The sequence below is a fragment of the Amia ocellicauda genome, chromosome 8 (assembly GCF_036373705.1).
Source record: "Amia ocellicauda isolate fAmiCal2 chromosome 8, fAmiCal2.hap1, whole genome shotgun sequence".
Lineage (NCBI taxonomy): Eukaryota > Metazoa > Chordata > Actinopteri > Amiiformes > Amiidae > Amia > Amia ocellicauda.
The window spans coordinates 30,303,710-30,321,290 of record NC_089857.1 but is presented as its reverse complement, the minus strand read 5'-3'; the positions used below and the strand labels follow the sequence as shown (position 1 = coordinate 30,321,290).

General features: G+C 43.0%; 2 protein-coding genes across 4 annotated transcripts; both read right to left on the bottom strand.

Annotated features, from left to right (window-relative positions):
* Nucleotides 1-1,149: 1,149 nt before the first annotated feature.
* Nucleotides 1,150-15,702, bottom strand: LOC136754836 (UDP-glucuronosyltransferase 2A1-like). Of its 3 annotated transcripts, none has more exons than XM_066711001.1 (7): nucleotides 14,920-15,702; nucleotides 13,268-13,993; nucleotides 4,473-4,621; nucleotides 4,128-4,259; nucleotides 3,248-3,335; nucleotides 2,580-2,799; nucleotides 1,150-1,719 (listed from the first exon to the last, which is right to left on the bottom strand). In XM_066711001.1, the coding sequence occupies exons 1-7, from the start codon at nucleotides 15,641-15,643 to the stop codon at nucleotides 1,437-1,439; spliced, it is 2,322 nt and encodes a 773-aa protein (XP_066567098.1). In that variant the 5' UTR covers nucleotides 15,644-15,702; the 3' UTR covers nucleotides 1,150-1,436. The 3 variants fall into 3 exon arrangements, with proteins under 3 accessions (XP_066567098.1, XP_066567100.1, XP_066567099.1); XM_066711002.1 differs by having other exon boundaries at nucleotides 1,581-1,719; nucleotides 2,559-2,799; XM_066711003.1 differs by lacking the exon at nucleotides 13,268-13,993 and having other exon boundaries at nucleotides 14,920-15,695.
* On the bottom strand, nucleotides 4,786-7,274 carry LOC136754837 (UDP-glucuronosyltransferase 2A1). The gene is made up of 2 exons (XM_066711004.1): nucleotides 6,756-7,274; nucleotides 4,786-5,170 (listed from the first exon to the last, which is right to left on the bottom strand). Exons 1-2 carry the CDS (start codon nucleotides 7,184-7,186, stop codon nucleotides 5,092-5,094), a joined length of 510 nt encoding a protein of 169 aa, XP_066567101.1. The 5' UTR covers nucleotides 7,187-7,274; the 3' UTR covers nucleotides 4,786-5,091.
* Nucleotides 15,703-17,581: the final 1,879 nt, after the last annotated feature.

Below are 17,581 nucleotides of genomic sequence, written 5' to 3'. Positions count from 1 at the left end.
TATTTGAAAATGTAAAATACTTCAAACAATAAAACAGTATTCTCTTGCAATTTCAAAATGCATCAATAAAGCAGGGAACGTGTATCCTGACACGCACAAAAATCACTACAGCACTGTGTGTGTATATATATATGTGTATGTGTATATTTAATCATAATGCTTATTTTCATAGTCCTCAAAATATACACCCTGAAACATTTCCCCAATACATGTAATGTGCATTAATCTGATTGCATCTGTTGAACAAAAGGTTGAAGTAACCCCATGTGTTCATATTTTACACCATAATGTACAATTGTATTCTCTTTCAGAAGGGTTCAGTTTATCTATGTAAATATGTAAAATAAAATCTATTGGGATTCACGAAGTTTTAAAAACTATCAGATTAAGGCATCTGGTTATGCATTTCTTACCAATGCAGGATATAGCTACACTATTCGTGCAATTTGTGCATCGCCCCCTGGTGGTTGACCCGAGCAGGCAATATACAGTACCACTTGATGGGTGTTAACAAAGCAAGATCAATTTCCAAGGCACAGTATCCCAGCAAAAGCACTAGAACCTTTTCTATAGAGGAATTCGTAATCTGGGGGAAGTGTATTTTTATTTTATGGGAAGCAGATAGTAGAACCATTGGATGTGTAAATTGTGTCCTCAATTTTACTTCTAGGAGTTTTTAATCTTACGGTTTAGTAAATCTCAACAATATTGAAAACAAAAAAAATCTGGACCAGGGCTAGGTTTTGTATTCAATAAGATTATAAACAGACCATTTATATTTCAGAGCAATATAGTTTAGTTGTTTATGAGAAAAAGCCCTAAATGCTATCAAAAACAAAATTCAGATTACTTTCTAAACTGGAAATTTTAAACCATAATCAAACTTTACACTCTCTACACTGTAAACACACAGTATATATTAATAAAGAAACCCAGCAGAAACTATTTTTTTAAACATTGATTTCAGACTGATTCATGGTATTTCCGAGAGCTGCTGATTGTTCTGAATTCACTCCAACATCCGAACATAGCAAAGAAGACAGATTATTGTCATCCAGTGTCAGTGATTTGCCTTGTCCTCTTCTTTGCTGGTATACCTATCATGCACATTCTGCAGAGTTATAGAGCCCTCAAGGACTGTCCCCCACATGAGATTCCAAACATATTTATTTTACTATACATGTGCAAACCAAAGTGAGACTTTACAACTGAATCATGGATCATAATAATAGTTATTTGGTAATATGTGTGTGTTACATGGACAATCCTGGAAAAAGGGGCGGGAATAAAGGCACTTGTTAAAATTGTCAAAACTGAAGTTCTCTAGCCCACTAAAATAAGTGATTTGCAATTCAGATGATTTGAAAAGACAGATTCAGAAATGATTTTTAATAAAAGGAACGAAAGTGAAAAGACACAAACACAGTGGCAAAGATTTACTCCTTCTTGCTTTTTGTTTTGGATCTCTTGCAGCATTTCCGGAAGCAGAAGCTACACATTTTTATAAAGATGAACGTCACTGCCGCCACACAGGCCAGCAGCACAGCGATGACATCCAGACTGTGGTACTGATACCAGGTCAGGTTGTGGGCTTGTACTCGCAGGTGCTTTGCTCCTTTGTGGCGCATCACAAACTCAATCCAGAACACAGCTCTGTCCAGCGGTGACATCGGCTGGTCGTGGTGAATTCTTGATAGCCTCATGACGTTTTCTTTGTACCTAGTTAACAACAATTAATGAAAGTTTTTAACACAAGAAAAAATGTACAGAAATGAAGCCCTGAAAAGCACATGGAAAGTTCTAGGTTCTGTTAACCATTGAGTCTTGTGGAAGGCTATGTTGCAATGTGAATATGGTATTGCATATAAATTATATTGTACTCTTGTAAAACGTGTATATCTTTGAGTAACTTTCTTAATGCCTTCTGAAATGCCACGTTAGTATTCTAATCTCCACAAGTTGTATTAAAATAAAAAGCAATAACAGTGTGTTTCAGAACAGCACATTACACTATGTAACACAATTTTTGTTCCTGGATAGTAAGTGTTATTTCCTAATTGCTTATGCCACAAAAGTATAGAAAATGGCTGTTATTCCCCACAAACTTTGCTTTTGTGACAAGGACAGTGATATTTTGAAATTTAACTATTTCCAATGAGAAAACAGGCAAATTTGTGTCTTTTCGTTCACATAAATTCAGAAAAAAACGACATATGAATATATGTACATCTCAAAAAACTACTCACTTCTAAATCTTCTGTAGTCATTTTTGTATTACTTTAGTATAAATAAATGTTAATTTGGATTCATATTTTTTTTTCTGACTTTATGTGAACGAAAAGACACAAATTTGCCTGTTTTCTCATTGGAAATAGTTACATTTCAAAATATCACTGTCCTGGTCACAAAAGCAAAGTTTGTGGGGAATAACAGCCATTTTCTATACTTTGAGGCATAAGCAATTAGGAAATAACACTTACTACCCAGGAACAAAAAAAAAAGATGTGTTACATGCTGTTATTCTAGATGAGGGTGTATAGAAAACAGCTTGTACACACCACAGTGAAAATGACACTCACGATTTGTCATATAGCACTGTGTTGAGGGCTTCCACCAAGTCTTTGGATTCCATCTTGTTGAAATCTAGGACCACAGCAGCCCCTTTACTCTTCATGTGGACCATGTTGTCTGGCTGGTCAGCAAACATTGGGATGCCCACCATGGGGATGCCATGGTATATAGCTTCGTATATCCCATTGGTACCCCCATGGGTGATGAAAGCCTTGGCCTTGGGATGGCCTATCAGCAGAACACCAGCAATATTAGTTTAGTTTGTTTAAAATAAGCTTACAGTGAATAATGTAAAAATCTGTGCAGAAAGAGTTAGCTGCACTGGGAAAAAATGCATTCTCTGTATAAAAATACTTTCCAAGTTTACTTCCTGTCATTTTGCATTTAGAAGACATGTTGTATGTGTATAAATACATTGGAAATGAAATGTTTATTTGAAGAATGGTTTTGAGCATCACTATGCTACTGTATGCATTAAAGCTATATCAGAATTTACATTCTCTCAGTGTGTATTATTACCTGTTTGGGGTTGTAATTACACAGTAATTGTAAGTGCTTCATTGGTTTGTGTTGTGTTGTGGTGTGTGCTTAATACTACAGGTAAAAAGCACAGCTCATGGGCCAAACTGCCCCCTTGTGCTTTCATCAGATAAGACTTCAAATGAGAAAGCCTTACCCAGCAGGTCATTCTGAGGAATCCAATCATAAACTCTGGTGTTGGGAGCCAGGGTGTCTGGCTTCTTCCCGCTGTACCTCCACAGAACCTGTCAATCACAAAAACACCAACAGGCATGAAGCCGTGCTCCGAGACCTTGACAAACTGTACTGATTAGATCAGCACCATTGAAACTCCCTCTAGAGAGTGGGACATTGGACCAAGTTTGAAATTAGGGTAATGCAATGACCAAACTATTACTAGAGGTTTCCAAATTACAGATTACTTGCAATCATTTGGACCCTCTGGAAAATGCTTTGACAACACTCCCAGATTTGCCCAGGATTTAAACAAAATGACCTGTCCTTATTTAATATTTTTTACATTCACACATGCAATAAATGTAGCTTATATATTTGTTCACATTATTACCTTGTTTTGAAAACACAGGAGGATGAGCAATTTGTAATAGGACTGTCTAATACACACACTGGAGACTCAATTCTTATTAAAGTACAAGGTGTGCATGTTGGGGGGTTCATGAATCCATGAATGCTGCTAGAGTCCTTTAAGATTAAGTAACAAACCAATACCCTTCCTTGCCAAAAACCTTGTAGAGGCTAAGCCTGTGCCCTTTGACTCCTTATGAATTGCTTCGGCTTATTGTGTTCCCTATGAAACCATTGGGTATTCCGCCAAGTGAATGGTTCAAGGTTTTGAGCAAATATAATAAATCAACAAACTGTATTGCATTGTGTTTCATAGCACTGCTTTGAGATGTAATCGAGCATTTAAAAATGGCATGAACAAATATCAGGATGTCACAGAAAAAGCTGTTTCAACACAAGGGGAAAGAAAAATGTTTATTCTCTTTTAGATACTTGTATAAAATGAAACACACCTTCTGCTTTATTTGTCCCAGAGCAGAAGCAATCATGTTAGCTTTCTCGCTGGTTAGATTCTTGATCATCGATCCGAGAGAGAACACCACGATGCCGTCATCTCCAGACCTCTGCACAAACTCCTCCATGGCCTGAAAGAGCAGTCAGTCTCACATTACAATATTTCACACAGAAAAAAAACATTGTTCAGGGGGTTCTGTTTCTCTCATTCTTCAGCTCTGTAATGTAATGACTGCATTGTTTCTCATCTAAACCCATATTTCCTGACTGTACATGTTGACCCTACACATTTCTCATATCTCTGTCTGCAAATTAATGAAAATAAGATCAATTTTGAGTGTTACCTCTGGAAGTGGCTTAGCTGGTTTGCAGTGAAGTCCTCCTACAAACTGAAAGTTGGGCAGAAAGGGTCGAGGATACTCGAAGTCCCAGTAGGTACGGATCAGCCAGATGTCCGCCTTCCCCATGGTCTCACAGAATGTGGTGGGCTTCCCTTTTTGGAAGAGAGAAGGTTAAGTTATGGAGCAATTCCTTCACATTTTCACACAGTAAAGCCAAACAATTTACAAAGCTAACCATCACACAAATTCAGGGCTGGTGTCATCTTTTCAAACCTTTGTGGTTTGTTCTGTTTCAATATTGTGCACAATGGCAATATATACACGAATGTAAAAAAAAATGATATTAAGAGAACAATAATCACACACAAATTCGTTTGGAAAGAGACCTTAGCATTTTCATTGGCCAAGCTATGAGGGTAATGATGAAGGGTTTAACCAGGACCCAGACATGAACCAAAACACTGTCAAAACAGTACCCAACAGGTATGCAATTAATTTTGGTTTTGTTTTGCATTGAAATATGTTCATCCCTCCAAAATAAAAATATTTGTTTCTTACCTAAGTTTTCACTATAATATGAGTCCATTTCTGTCCAAGAGTACATTTGCAAAATGTCCTGAGATCAATAGAATAACATATTGATCAGTCTGTCTGTAAAATCCATGTGGTCTGTAAGCTTCCCCATAGCATCAGGTACATACAGTGAGGGAAAAAAGTATTTGATCCCCTGCTGATTTTGTACGTTTGCCCACTGACAAAGAAATGATCAGTCTATAATTTTAATGGTAGGTGTATTTTAACAGTGAGAGACAGAATAACAGAAAAAAAATCCAGAAAAACGCATTTCAAAAAAGTTATAAATTGATTTGCATGTTAATGAGGGAAATAAGTATTTGATCCCCTATCAGTCAGCAAGATTTCTGGCTCCCAGGTGTCTTTTTTATACAGGTAACGAGCTGAGATTAGGAGCACTCTCTTAAAGGCAGTGCTCCTAATCTCAGCTCGTTACCTGTATAAAAGACACCTGTCCACAGAAGTAATCAATCAATCAGATTCCAAACTCTCCACCATGGCCAAGACCAAAGAGCTGTCCAAGGATGTTAGGGAAAAGATTGTAGACCTACACAAGGCTGGAATGGGCTACAAGACCATTGCCAAGCAGCTTGGTGAGAAGATGACAACAGTTGGTGCGATTACCAATGGAAGAAACACAAAATAACTGTCAGTCTCCCTTGGTCTGGGGCTCCATGCAAGATCTCACCTCGTGGAGTTTCAATGATCATGAGAACAGTGAGGAATCAGCCCAGAACTACACGGGAGGATCTTGTTAATGATCTCAAGGCAGCTGGGACCATAGTCACCAAGAAAACAATTGATAACACACTACGCCGTGAAGGACTGAAATCCTGCAGTGCCCACAAGGCCCCCCTGCTCAAGAAAGCACATGTACAGGCCCGTCTGAAGTTTGCCAATGAACATCTGAATGATTCAGAGGAGAACTGGGTGAAAGTGTTGTGGTCAGATGAGACCAAAATCGAGCTCTTTGGCATCAACTCAACTCACCGTGTTTGGAGGAGGAGGAATGACCCCAAGAACACCATCCCCACCGTCAAACATGGAGGTGGAAACATTATGCTTTGGGGGTGTTTTTCTGCTAAGGGGACAGGACAACTGCACCACATCAAAGGGACGATGGACAGGGCCATGTACCGTAAAATCTCGGGTGAGAACCTCCTTCCCTCAGCCAGGGCATTGAAAATGGGTCGTGGATGGGTATTCCAGCATGACAATGACCAAAAATACACAGCCAAGGCAATAAAGGAGTGGCTCAAGAAGAAGCACATTAAGGTCCTGGAGTGGCCTAGCCAGTCTCCAGACCTTACTCCCATAGAAAATCTGTGGAGGGAGCTGAAGGTTCGAGTTGCCAAACGTCAGCCTCAAAACCTTAATGACTTGGAGAGGATCTGCAAAGAGGAGTGGGACAAAATCCCTCCTGAGATGTGTGCAAACCTGGTGGCCAACTACAAGAAACGTCTGACCTCTGTGATTGCCAAGGGTTTTGCCACCAAGTACTAAGTCGAAGGGGTCAAATACTTATTTCCCTCATTAACATGCAAATCAATTTATAACTTTTTTGAAATGTGTTTTTCTGGATTTTTTTGTTGTTATTCTGTCTCTCACTGTTAAAATACACCTACCATTAAAATTATAGACTGATCATTTCTTTGTCAGTGGGCAAATGTACAAAATCAGCAGGGGATCAAATACTTTTTTCCCTCACTGTATGAAGGGGGAGCTGGTATTTGTCCACAGTGTCTCTCCATGGTGTTGGCTACCAAGAACCTGAAGGAGTAAACTAGGGGGACACCAAGTATTTCAGCCACAAGTTCACTGCAGGGATAAATTGGATCTGTGAGCATGAGGTCAAACTTGCTCTCCTTCAGTTTCTCCATGAGCAGCTCAGAACGCAGTACACCATCACAAATCTGAAGACTAATTTTTATGTCGTTGGACATCATATCCATGAATGTGCGGAAAGTCTGCCAGTAGCTCATATGCTCAGACCCGTAAATCCAAAATTTGAAAAACTCGTCCAACCAGTATTGCATGGTCTCTTCATAGCTGAAGGTCGAAAAACTGGTGTAGTCCATGAGAAGAGTGGCATTACTTACCAACACTGTGGCATTGTGTCCTCTGCTTGTGAATGTTTCTATCATGTTTCAAATTAAGCCAATGGCTCCCTTCTGTGGGCCATATTAAGACATTGCCACAGTCACTGCTGCCTATACAAATCTGCAGAAACAGAAAAGCCTGTGGACAGAGTACAGCCTTCATTGTATTGTGCCTAGAGCCAAGATCTGGCTTCTCTATATCACCCTACAATATTGTGAACAATTTAATGATTAACTTAAATCGAAAAAAAAAGTTAAGTGCATCAGGTAGCAAATTTCATACAACTGTCAAGTTTAAACACTATCTGACCTAGCAAAGTTTATGGTCACTTGAGAACATGTAAGAGATCAGATGACAGGTTATTAGGTTTTGTTTCTTACATGAGGAATGCAAAGGATTGCAAGGAAGTGCAAATTATTATTATGGTAGGACAAAGGGCACATGAGGTCTCAGTCTCCAGCCTCAGATCAGAGAGAAACTTCAGAAATGCATTAGTTTTATGAGTGCCTGTGGTTGTATCAGAGAGGTGTGTGCTTGTGAATCTTACCTGTGATTTAACTGTATTATGTATTCCAGGGTTTAGCTGTCTACATATAAAACATAAAGGTATGAGTAATGTAAAACTTATCCTGTTATTGGGCCCTATTAATTAGTGTCACTATTTAGAACTGTTTAAAGATATTTTTGCAACAAGTTCTTGTTCACACCTTTTCCTGTAATCTGTAGCAATTAATCAAATTCTAATTCCATTTGTGTCAAAATTTGATTGTATGATGTATTGATGTGGATAATGAGTTTATGAGACTCTGCCCCACCTGCCCATATGAACAAGTCTGTTTCAATCTTGCTGTTTTTCTTTTATTGGGTTTTAGATATTTTAGAACTATTAATCTTCCTTGAGGGTTTTTAAATTGTATTATTGTGCCTTTTATTTATAAAACCATTTTAGTGTTTTAGGCCAGGGGTTTCCCAACGGGTCCTGGAGGACCCTTTGCTCTGCTGGTTTTTGTTCCAACCTAGCTCTAAATTATATAGTTGAGCCTTATACTGCATTCGTCACTCTATCAAAGCTGCCATTGGACCCTGCACTCATCACTCAGAACAGGTCCTGTTCTATAAAACGTGATGTCAGCACAGGTTCGTCCTCTTTTGGTGGGAGCTGGGACTCCCACGAGACCTTGCAACCCTTGGGCAGTACTTCACTTTTCAGATAACCGGGGCTGCATACGCAACCTATCGTTATCTTTCAAGTCGGAAGCACTGCCCAAGGGGGAGAGGTTACTGTATAACAAAACCATCGCAAAGGAGGAGGTAGCGAGCTGATCCAGCTGCAGCCGCACATATGTCTGCCAAGGGGGCACCTTGAAAAAGGGCCCATGATGTGGCAACGCCTCAAGTCGAGTGGGCTACCAGGTGATCAGGCACCGGGGTCCCGGTGGACTCGTAGGCCATGGAATTGGAGTCTACAATCCAGTTGGTCTGAGCGCCCAATGTCCTTAATGCGTTCCAAATAGCACCTGAGGGCCCGCACAGGGAAGAGCAGGTGAATCTGTCTCTCTTGCTCTGAAGCGAAGGGAGGAGGATTAAAAGCCATCAACTCAATAGGCCTATTGACATGGAATGGAGACAGCAGTTTTGGGAGGAACGCAGGGTTAGGCCGTAGCGTGACCCTGGAGCCATCTCCTGCAAAACGGACACACGATGGGTGTACGGACAGGTGTGTAACTCGCTCATGCGTTTTGCAGAGGTGATTGCCAGCAAAAACCCAGTCTTAAGTGACACCAGCTTCAGCTCAGCTGAGTTCAGTGGGAACACGTAAAGGAGACAGCGCGGCCATGTGTGGGCTTGCGCGTCGATCCCTAGGGTTCCTGAGAGAACCATAGTGGGCAGTGTGTGGACTCTGCCGAGGCAAAGAGATCCACGTCCACCCTGCCGAACTGGCTCCACAGTTGTTGTACCACAAGCGGGTGAAGGCGCCATTCCGAGACCGGGGGGCCTTCCCGAGAGAGGAGGTCCGCCGCCGTGTTGGACAGGCCTGGGAGGTGAACTGCTCTGATGGAGAGGAACCATGGCTGCGCCCACAGAAGCAGATGGCGTACTAGACAATACAATCTATGTGACCGGAGACCTCTTTGCCTTTTGATATAGGCAGCCACCGCTGTGTTGTCCATCCGAACCAGCACATGTCTGTCCCGTAGGACTGGCAGGAAATGAGACAGTCCAAGGAGTATTGCTTGTAACTCCAGGATGTTGATATGGAGGGCCCGTGCGTTGCAGTCCGTTGCAGACTGCTCCTCAACCCTGGTTGGAGGCATCTGTCATCATGACTGCTCGGTGGTAGACTGGCCCCAGGGGCCAGCGGAGCGCCTTCCAGCACGCCGGAGTGACTATGACTGGGCGTGTTCGATTGCGGCGAGGGTGCACCCTGAGAGACCTGAACCACCACTGCAACGGCCTCAACTGGAGGAGGCCGAGGGGTAGGGTCTGTGATGCAGCCGCTAGGAGGCCCAGCAGCCTCTGGCAAAGGGACACCCTGACACGAGCTTTCAGTCGGAAGAGGGAGAGACACGTGTGTATTGAGGCAACTCTCGCTGGCACCAGCGTGGCAATGGAATCGAGGCACAGTCCAAAGAATTCTCCCAATTCGGAGAGGCCACCTAAAATCAGGTCCTTGTTTATCCGAAGCTGCTCCGTCAAGTGAGAACAAACCAGCCAGTCGTCTAGATAATTGAGGACACGGACCCCCTGGCAACACAAGGGGGCTAACACGACGTCCATGCACTTGGAAAAAGTGCGTGGCGCTAGCGACATCCCAAAGGGGAGAACAGCAAACTCGAACACTCGGCCCTCGAAGGCAAAGCGGAGAAACTTCCTGTGTGCCTGCGCAATGGGGATGTGAAAGTAAGCATTTTTCAGATCCACTGTGGTGAACCAGTTGCCAGGCTTGATGGCCTGGGACATGGTGCGCAGGTTGAGCATCTTGAAGTTGGCGGTTCAGGTGCCTCAGATCCAAGATGGGGTGGAAACCACCATCTTTCTTGGGCACAAGGAAGTATGGGGAATCAAATCTCTTGTGCTGCCCCAGCGGGGCACACTGCAACGGGTCCCTCACTCGTGTCCACACCATGCCCTGGAAGGGGGGTGGACGTGTCTGAAATTGCAGGGAGTAGCCAACTGATATAGACTGGGGTGGCGCCTGCCTGCCAGTGAGAAGCTGGCAAAGATCGGCAGGTGGGCGGGGCTGTGACCTGGGCTGTGGTCCGGTCAGTGGCCTGGGTTGCTGGACCTGAGGTACCACTGGGTACACTCGGGCCAGCTGCAGGGACTGCTCCCTCTCCTGGAGGGTGTGCGAGAGCATCTCCTCCACAGAAGGGCCAAAAGTAAAGCCTGGTGAGATAGGGGTGTCCATGAGGCGAGTCCTGTGCGCCTCAGGGACCCGCCATGCCTGGGACAGCCAAAGCCCTTGCCCCCTGGCGCATCACCGTGACCAGCTGATCCACCAAGATAGGGGGCGGAGTGGGTGATGCGCCATGTTGCTCCGAGGGCTCCGCCAGCTGAGCCAAGTACAAGGCCAGCAGGCTTTCCATATTTCGGAGGCGATCCGCTTGGACTCCAGCCTCATATGCCCTCCGGAGCAGTGTCTCCATGACGCGACACTGCCTGTTGGGGCAGGCCAGGTCACGTGGCTTTGTGGACAGCGGAGGTAGGGAGACGAGCGCGGTTATGGTGGAATTCACACAGGGAAAATCCACCAAGCCCGCTTCTGCCATGCACTGGGTCCTGGCATAAGCCTCCCCTCTCCTGGCTAGGGCGGGGGCTGTTACCGGATGGTCCCAGGTAGCCCTCAGCTCATTGAGGAGGTCAGGCAGCAGTGGGAGGGCCCGTGTGGGACCCGTCTCGAACCTGGAGCGTGGTGGGGCAGGATCAGAGGGCCAGGGGAGCTGAAGAGACTCCACAGCCCTCTGGATGACTGCCCAGAACTCCCTGTCCTATCCTGTGGGAGCAGGAGGGGCGTCCACGCTCAACGGAGGGGAGCGACCAGATCCTCCTCCATGAGCTCCGCCTTGAGCTCTGAGTCTTCGTGAGGACCCAGAGTCCTCCTCCCAGGTGGCCCGTCTGCTTCCCTCCTCCTGGGATGGGGCAGACAGACTCCCTTCAGTATCCACCGGCGCGGTGTGAGCCGTCAAGGTGTGGGGGGGGCGGCACTGTTTCACTGCTTGCACTGCCTGCGCAGCCAGGAGAGCGCAGATTTGGTCCATCCTGCTGTTGAGAGCAAGGATGGCCTCATCAAGCTCCCTGTCCGCTAAGCCCGACCTCCTTCACCGACGGCGCGGCTCAAAGACTCAGAAGAGGGGGAGGGAGCCCGGGGGCATCGCTCCGCCACTCTTCCTTGTTGCTCACGTGCACACGCGTGGGGGGCACGCACCGTGGGCATTACAGGCAGGAGGGGTGCAGCTCTGGAGGAGGAGACAGAGGGGCCCGGGGAGAGGTGGAGATCCAGCAAGCCGGAGGAGCAGCACCTCACACGGGTGAGATCTCTTACGACACACCGAGGCTCAGGCCGGGCAGCCGGGCCTTGGATTTACTGCCGCTGCTAGCGCTCCTGCTGTGGAAGAAAAGCCCTGTGGACAAAAAACCAACACTGCAAGCAGTCGGAATATATAAGGCACTATATAAACATGACTATTATTTTTAAAGTGTGCTATTTGTAGCCGAAACTAAAACCGAAAGCGCACCGGAGCCCTGGAGCATGGACGGAACAGAGTCGGATGTAAACGGTGGTGACAGCACAGCTGTAAAGTCAGCCAACCGAACAGCAATCATAATTATTGTAAAAATAATAATAAGGTCTAATGCACAAACAAGACACAGAGAGCTCACGTTCTCCGTCTGTGGCGAAGTGGCAAAAGAGGACAAACTTGCGCTGACGTCACGTTTTATAGAACAGGATGTGGGAAGGGACCTGTTCTGAGTGACGAGCGCAGGGGCCAATGGTAGCTTTGATAGAGTGACGTTTCGATCGGGTTCCTATGGAAGTGCACAGAAACCCCTCCCCCTTGAGCAGTGCTTCCGAAGATAACAGCAGGACAGGGGGTCCTCCAGGACCGGTTTGGGAACCCCTGTTTTAGCCCACCTGTTTAGTTTTCTGCAGCTCTGCTGTATATCTCTGCCTAAGCCGTGAGGCTGTTTGGTGGGCGTGGTGTACACTTTTGCACTGCGGTTGGATTGGTGATTTAATTGGGTTCAAGTTACACTGTATTTAAGTTACACTTCACTTTTTATTACGTTGTTTATTTCTATATTTGCACTTTGTTTAAATTACAGTTTGTATTCAGTTTTCACTTTGTCTGCATGTTTTATTTGGTTTTGCACTCCAGTCCACCTGTGGTGTAGAGGTGCTCACTTGGATTGTTGGATGGGCTTCGGGCGGGGGTGGGGATGCAAGGTGGGCTGCAGAGCACTTCCCGATTGAGTCTTGATTTCTATGTGTTATCCAGTGTACTCTGTGCAAGCTTTGTTTAAATAAAATCACACCACCATTGCTGGCCATCATCCATTTGAAGGGACTTGCAATTTAAACTAACTTTTATTTACCAGGAGCCCCTCTGCTTACAGTCTCCCTCTTAGTTAAACACGGAGAATAGTGTTGAGCAGCTGGACAGGAATCAGAATGGGAAGACAGATTTCTTGTCCTGATTTGTTATGCTCACACCTCACACTAGGTATCCTGACCATGCACTTTTTGAAGACAATCTACTGAAGACAATCTACAGGTGAAAAGACACCCCTCCCTATTTAGGGTAAATGTCAGCTACTGAGGTTTGGCCATAAAATGATATCCTTAGAATATACAGGTAATTGAGAGCTGTCTGTCTGGAAGCCCCCACATATTATTATCATGGTTATTATTATTATTATAATTATTATAAAATATCTAACTAACAATCAAGGTTAACAATTAAGGCTCCAGTAACATTAAATACTGAAATTGGGTCTTAAACCAAAATAAGTTGATGTATCATATTAGACAGATTTTTTAGAACTCTTACATCAGACCTTTTCGGAAATATTATTTCAACCACAACAACAACAACAGCCAACAGTTTTAATTAGTGTTACCTTACCTAAAATCTCACTGTAGTAAGTATCCCATTTTGAAAATGTCCACTCATAAAACAGCAAGTCCTGAATGAGATAAAATCTCAAATTTCTCAGTCTCTCCATGAAGCTCATCTTGTCAGTGTACTGTATGGGGGTGGCTGGAACATACGAGGGAGGAGCAGGCATCTGTCCACACAGTCTCTCCATTACATTGGCAAAAGACATCCTCATTGAGTAGATAAAGGGCAGGCCAAGATGCTCTGCTAAGACTTCACTACATTGTGTTACGGGATCTGAGAGGAGAACATCATACTGGGCCTGTTTCAATTTGGCCATCAGCTCCTTGTTTTTAACTGAATGTTCACAGATATCCTTGTTTAGAGTGAGCATTCTCTGAAGTATATCTCTGATCTTAAGAAAAATGCCAATAAAAGATGTTTGCATGCTTTCATACATCCAAAAGTTTAGCACTTCATCAGCGAGATCTGAATAGGAGGTGTTAGGAAAAGACACATCAAAGACTTCAAAATGGTAGTTTTTTGTTTCCCTGTAGTTTATGGATGGAGACCCAGAGTGAATGAGAACAGTCACCGAATGATTCCTGTTCAGCAGTTCTTCAATGATGGATTTCATGTTCAACCAGTGGCTGAATTCCCCAGGCCAGATCAGTACCTTGCCACTCAGCACTGTCTGTGTCGTACACAGCTGCAGACAGAGCACTGACAAGACCCACTTCGAGAGAGTCATGACTGCAATTGTCAGAAAGATAACGGCAGATGTCATTTTAAAGCTACACACAATCTTATCACAAATTCCAACAGGCTCACTGCCAACAGCTACATTACACAACTTTTTGGACTGCAGTTACAGACAGGGTTATTACCTCTTACCTAGAATATTTTAGGACAGATCAACTTATCTTCAACATGAGTTTTGTAAGATGTATATTGTGCCAACCTGATGAAACCATTAAAATGGCTTTACTCCTTGCTAACACAAGCTGTAAGGATCCTTTCCAAAGATCAGGTCCACTGAACCACTTTAAAGGGGATTCAAATTAGAATTATATGGTTATGAACGGGTAGGTGACTATAGAAACCAATTCATTTATTTCATTCCACATTATGATGCTGCCTCTCAGTGGCAATAATTTGCAATTCATAAAATGTGAACTAGAACTGATTTCAATTTAAGGGGAAATCTAAAGTGCTCTCTTCTCTCAAAGGGGTCTGTAATTGTCAGGACTCCGACCTCGATTAAGCTTATGACATTGAAAGTTAGTAACTATTGGATTGTATTAGGTTAAATATTTTATTTTATATATGAAATAAACAGGGATTTCTTTAAAAAAATGTCTAAGAAGCTTGATGACTGTAATATGTATTTTCAGCTCCTGCCATTCAATTATGCCTTATTATTTTGCAGTATATTAGCGAGGAGCAGAGGAGGGGAAAATGTGGACTTGAAGCAATATGCCATTCCCCGTGCACCACTCCTTAGAAACAAACCAATGCTACTGGATAGCACTGAATAAAAGCATTGATTCAGAATCACATTGCACAACAATTTGAGGTACCAGTACCTCTTATTTGACATATCTTACATCTCCTTTGAAATGTGTTGTTCCACAACAAAAAAGACCAGCCCCTCCTATAAAAACAACAACATAACTTACCTGCAATCTCAGTGTACAATGCATCCCATTTCGTACTTGCCAAAGTATAGAAGATAAAGTCCTGAGACCAATAAAACAGCAAATTCTTGAGTCGCTGCACGAAGCTCATTCTGTCCGTGTACTCCATACCGACACTTGGGACATATGAGGCAGGTGCTGGAATTTGCCCGCACATCCTTTCCATTGTGTTGCCAAAGGAGAACCGCAGTGTGTAGATAAAGGGCAGCCCGAGGGTCTCTGCTAAGAGGTCACCACAGAAAGTCATCGGATCGGAGAGGAGAACATCATACTGGGATTGTCTCAATTTGTGAAGCAACTCTTTGTCTCTGAAGAGAGCCCTGCATATTTGCTGTTGCTGGTCAGTGAGCTTCTCCACCATGGCTTTGATTTTCAGAGAGGCCTGAATGAAGGAATCATGGGGCAGGTCATATGTCCAGTACCTCAGCATTTTATCCAGGAGCTCCTTTGCCATCTGCTTTGTGAAAGGAACCGGAAAGACTTCAAAGTGATACCTGGATGTCTGGTTGTAGGTGATACTTTGTGCACCAGAATGAGTCAGTACGGTAATAGTGTGGCCACTGTCCACCAGCTTCTCCATTATACATTTCATATTGAGCCAGTGGCTGTATTCTCCAGGCCATATTAATACCTTGCCGCTGAACGTGCTGTGTGTCAGGAAAAGTTGTAGCAAGAGCACAGAGAGAAGGTTCCTGGGAGGATCCATGACTGACTGTCATCCAGGTCTTTCTGTAGTTGAGCACAGGCAGGGGACACTCTTGCAGTGAAGAGTTTATTTACATGATCCAAGGGCCCAAGGTCAGTGGGAAGAAAAGATAAGGAATGGTTGTCAATTATTTCTTGGTCAAGATATAGTCAAGGTCCAGACTCCAGAGGGGGAAAGAAATCACACCTCCAAATGTCCCTTTCCAACACACACTCAATGCTGTGACTTAGTAATATACCCTGTTGCATTCATATAACGAAGTACAAAAATAAAATGTTAAATACATGTAAATATTAGTATTAAAACACTTTCAGACCACTTTTATCCGTTTTAATTTATTTAAGATAATTGTAGGCATATATGAATATAGATAAACATAATAGAAACTTTCAAGCATTTTGTGTCTTATTAGATTCAAGTCTTTACTATTTCCCTTTATCATACTTTGGCACATCTAAAACCCAGGTGCTATTAACTGTCATTGTTCTAAGAGTTGTTTGCATTTTACTGGATGGGTTGAAGGTATAAAGAAAGAAGGAACTATTTGTAACAATCATAATTTGTTTTCCAAATGTGCCCCCCAAAACATTTAGCTGCATGGGACAATATATCAAGCCCTCCACAAATCTGGCTTGTATGTTACTAAAGAAAGCTCACCTTTTATCCCATTTGAAGTATGCAAAAAACACTCAGGAGATTCTGTACCCATGTGGCAAAAAGCTTTATTGTCTGACAAAACGAAAATGGAACTATTTGGCCTTAATGCAAAGCATTATCACCCAAAGAATGGCATCCCTACTGTGAAGCACGGTGGTGGCAGCATCGTGTTATGGGTATGTTTGTCATCACCAGGGACTGGGGCACTTGTCAGGCTAGAAGGGAAAATGAATGGAACAAAGTATAGAAAAATCTTTAAAAAAAACCTGCTGCCTCTGCAAGAAATCTGAATCTATGATGAAGTTCACCTTTCTTCATGACAACAACACCAAGCACACAGCCACAGATACACTGGAGTGGCAAAGGACCAAAAAGGTTAATGTCTATGAATGGCCCAGTCAGAGCCCTAATGTAAATCCAATTGCTGCCAGAGGTGCTTCCATAAAATATTAACTCGAGGGTTGACGCTAGAATGTGCATTAAAGGTAAAACTACCATGGCGATCACAATCTGCACCTCTGTACAGAGCACACTTTGAACTCTGTTTTCCTGATTAGCTGAGGCTTCTGCCCTAAATTCCTTTGGCATACATATTTGACTATGTGTGCATGATTTTATATATATATATATATATATATATATATATATATATATTTTTTTTTTTTATTATTATTTTTTTTTTTTTGGCATTCCTAAAACTCAGATGTTATTATTACCTGTCACTGTCTAAGGGTTGTTTGCATGTTGTTGGATGTATTTAAAGTATAAAGAAAGAAGGATACAATGAAAGGAAATAAATTGGTTTTGGTTTACTGCATGTCAGGAAATTATCAACCGTGTCAAGCAAATATCTTCAGAGAGTCACATGCTTTTTAAATCAAGCAAGAAAGTAAAACAATTAAATAATTAAGTTAGTAAGCAAGTAATAAGTATGTAAGCAAATACATAAATAATTAAATAAGTAATTAAGTGCATACATAAATTAATGAATAACCAATTATGCTTTATGTATTGATGGTATTTTCTTTATACATCTGCTGATTGTTCTGAATTCACTTCAAGACATTAAAATGGCAAGGAAGACAGATTATTAGAAGACAGATTATATTCTTCCAGTGTCAGTGCTTTGCCTTGTCCTCTTCTTTGCTGGTATATCTATCATACACATTCTGCAGAGTTATAGAGCCCTGAAGTTCTGACCTCCACATCAGATTCCAAACACATTCATTTTTTCTATCCATCAATGCACATCAATGTTGTCACTTTACAAGTGAATCATGG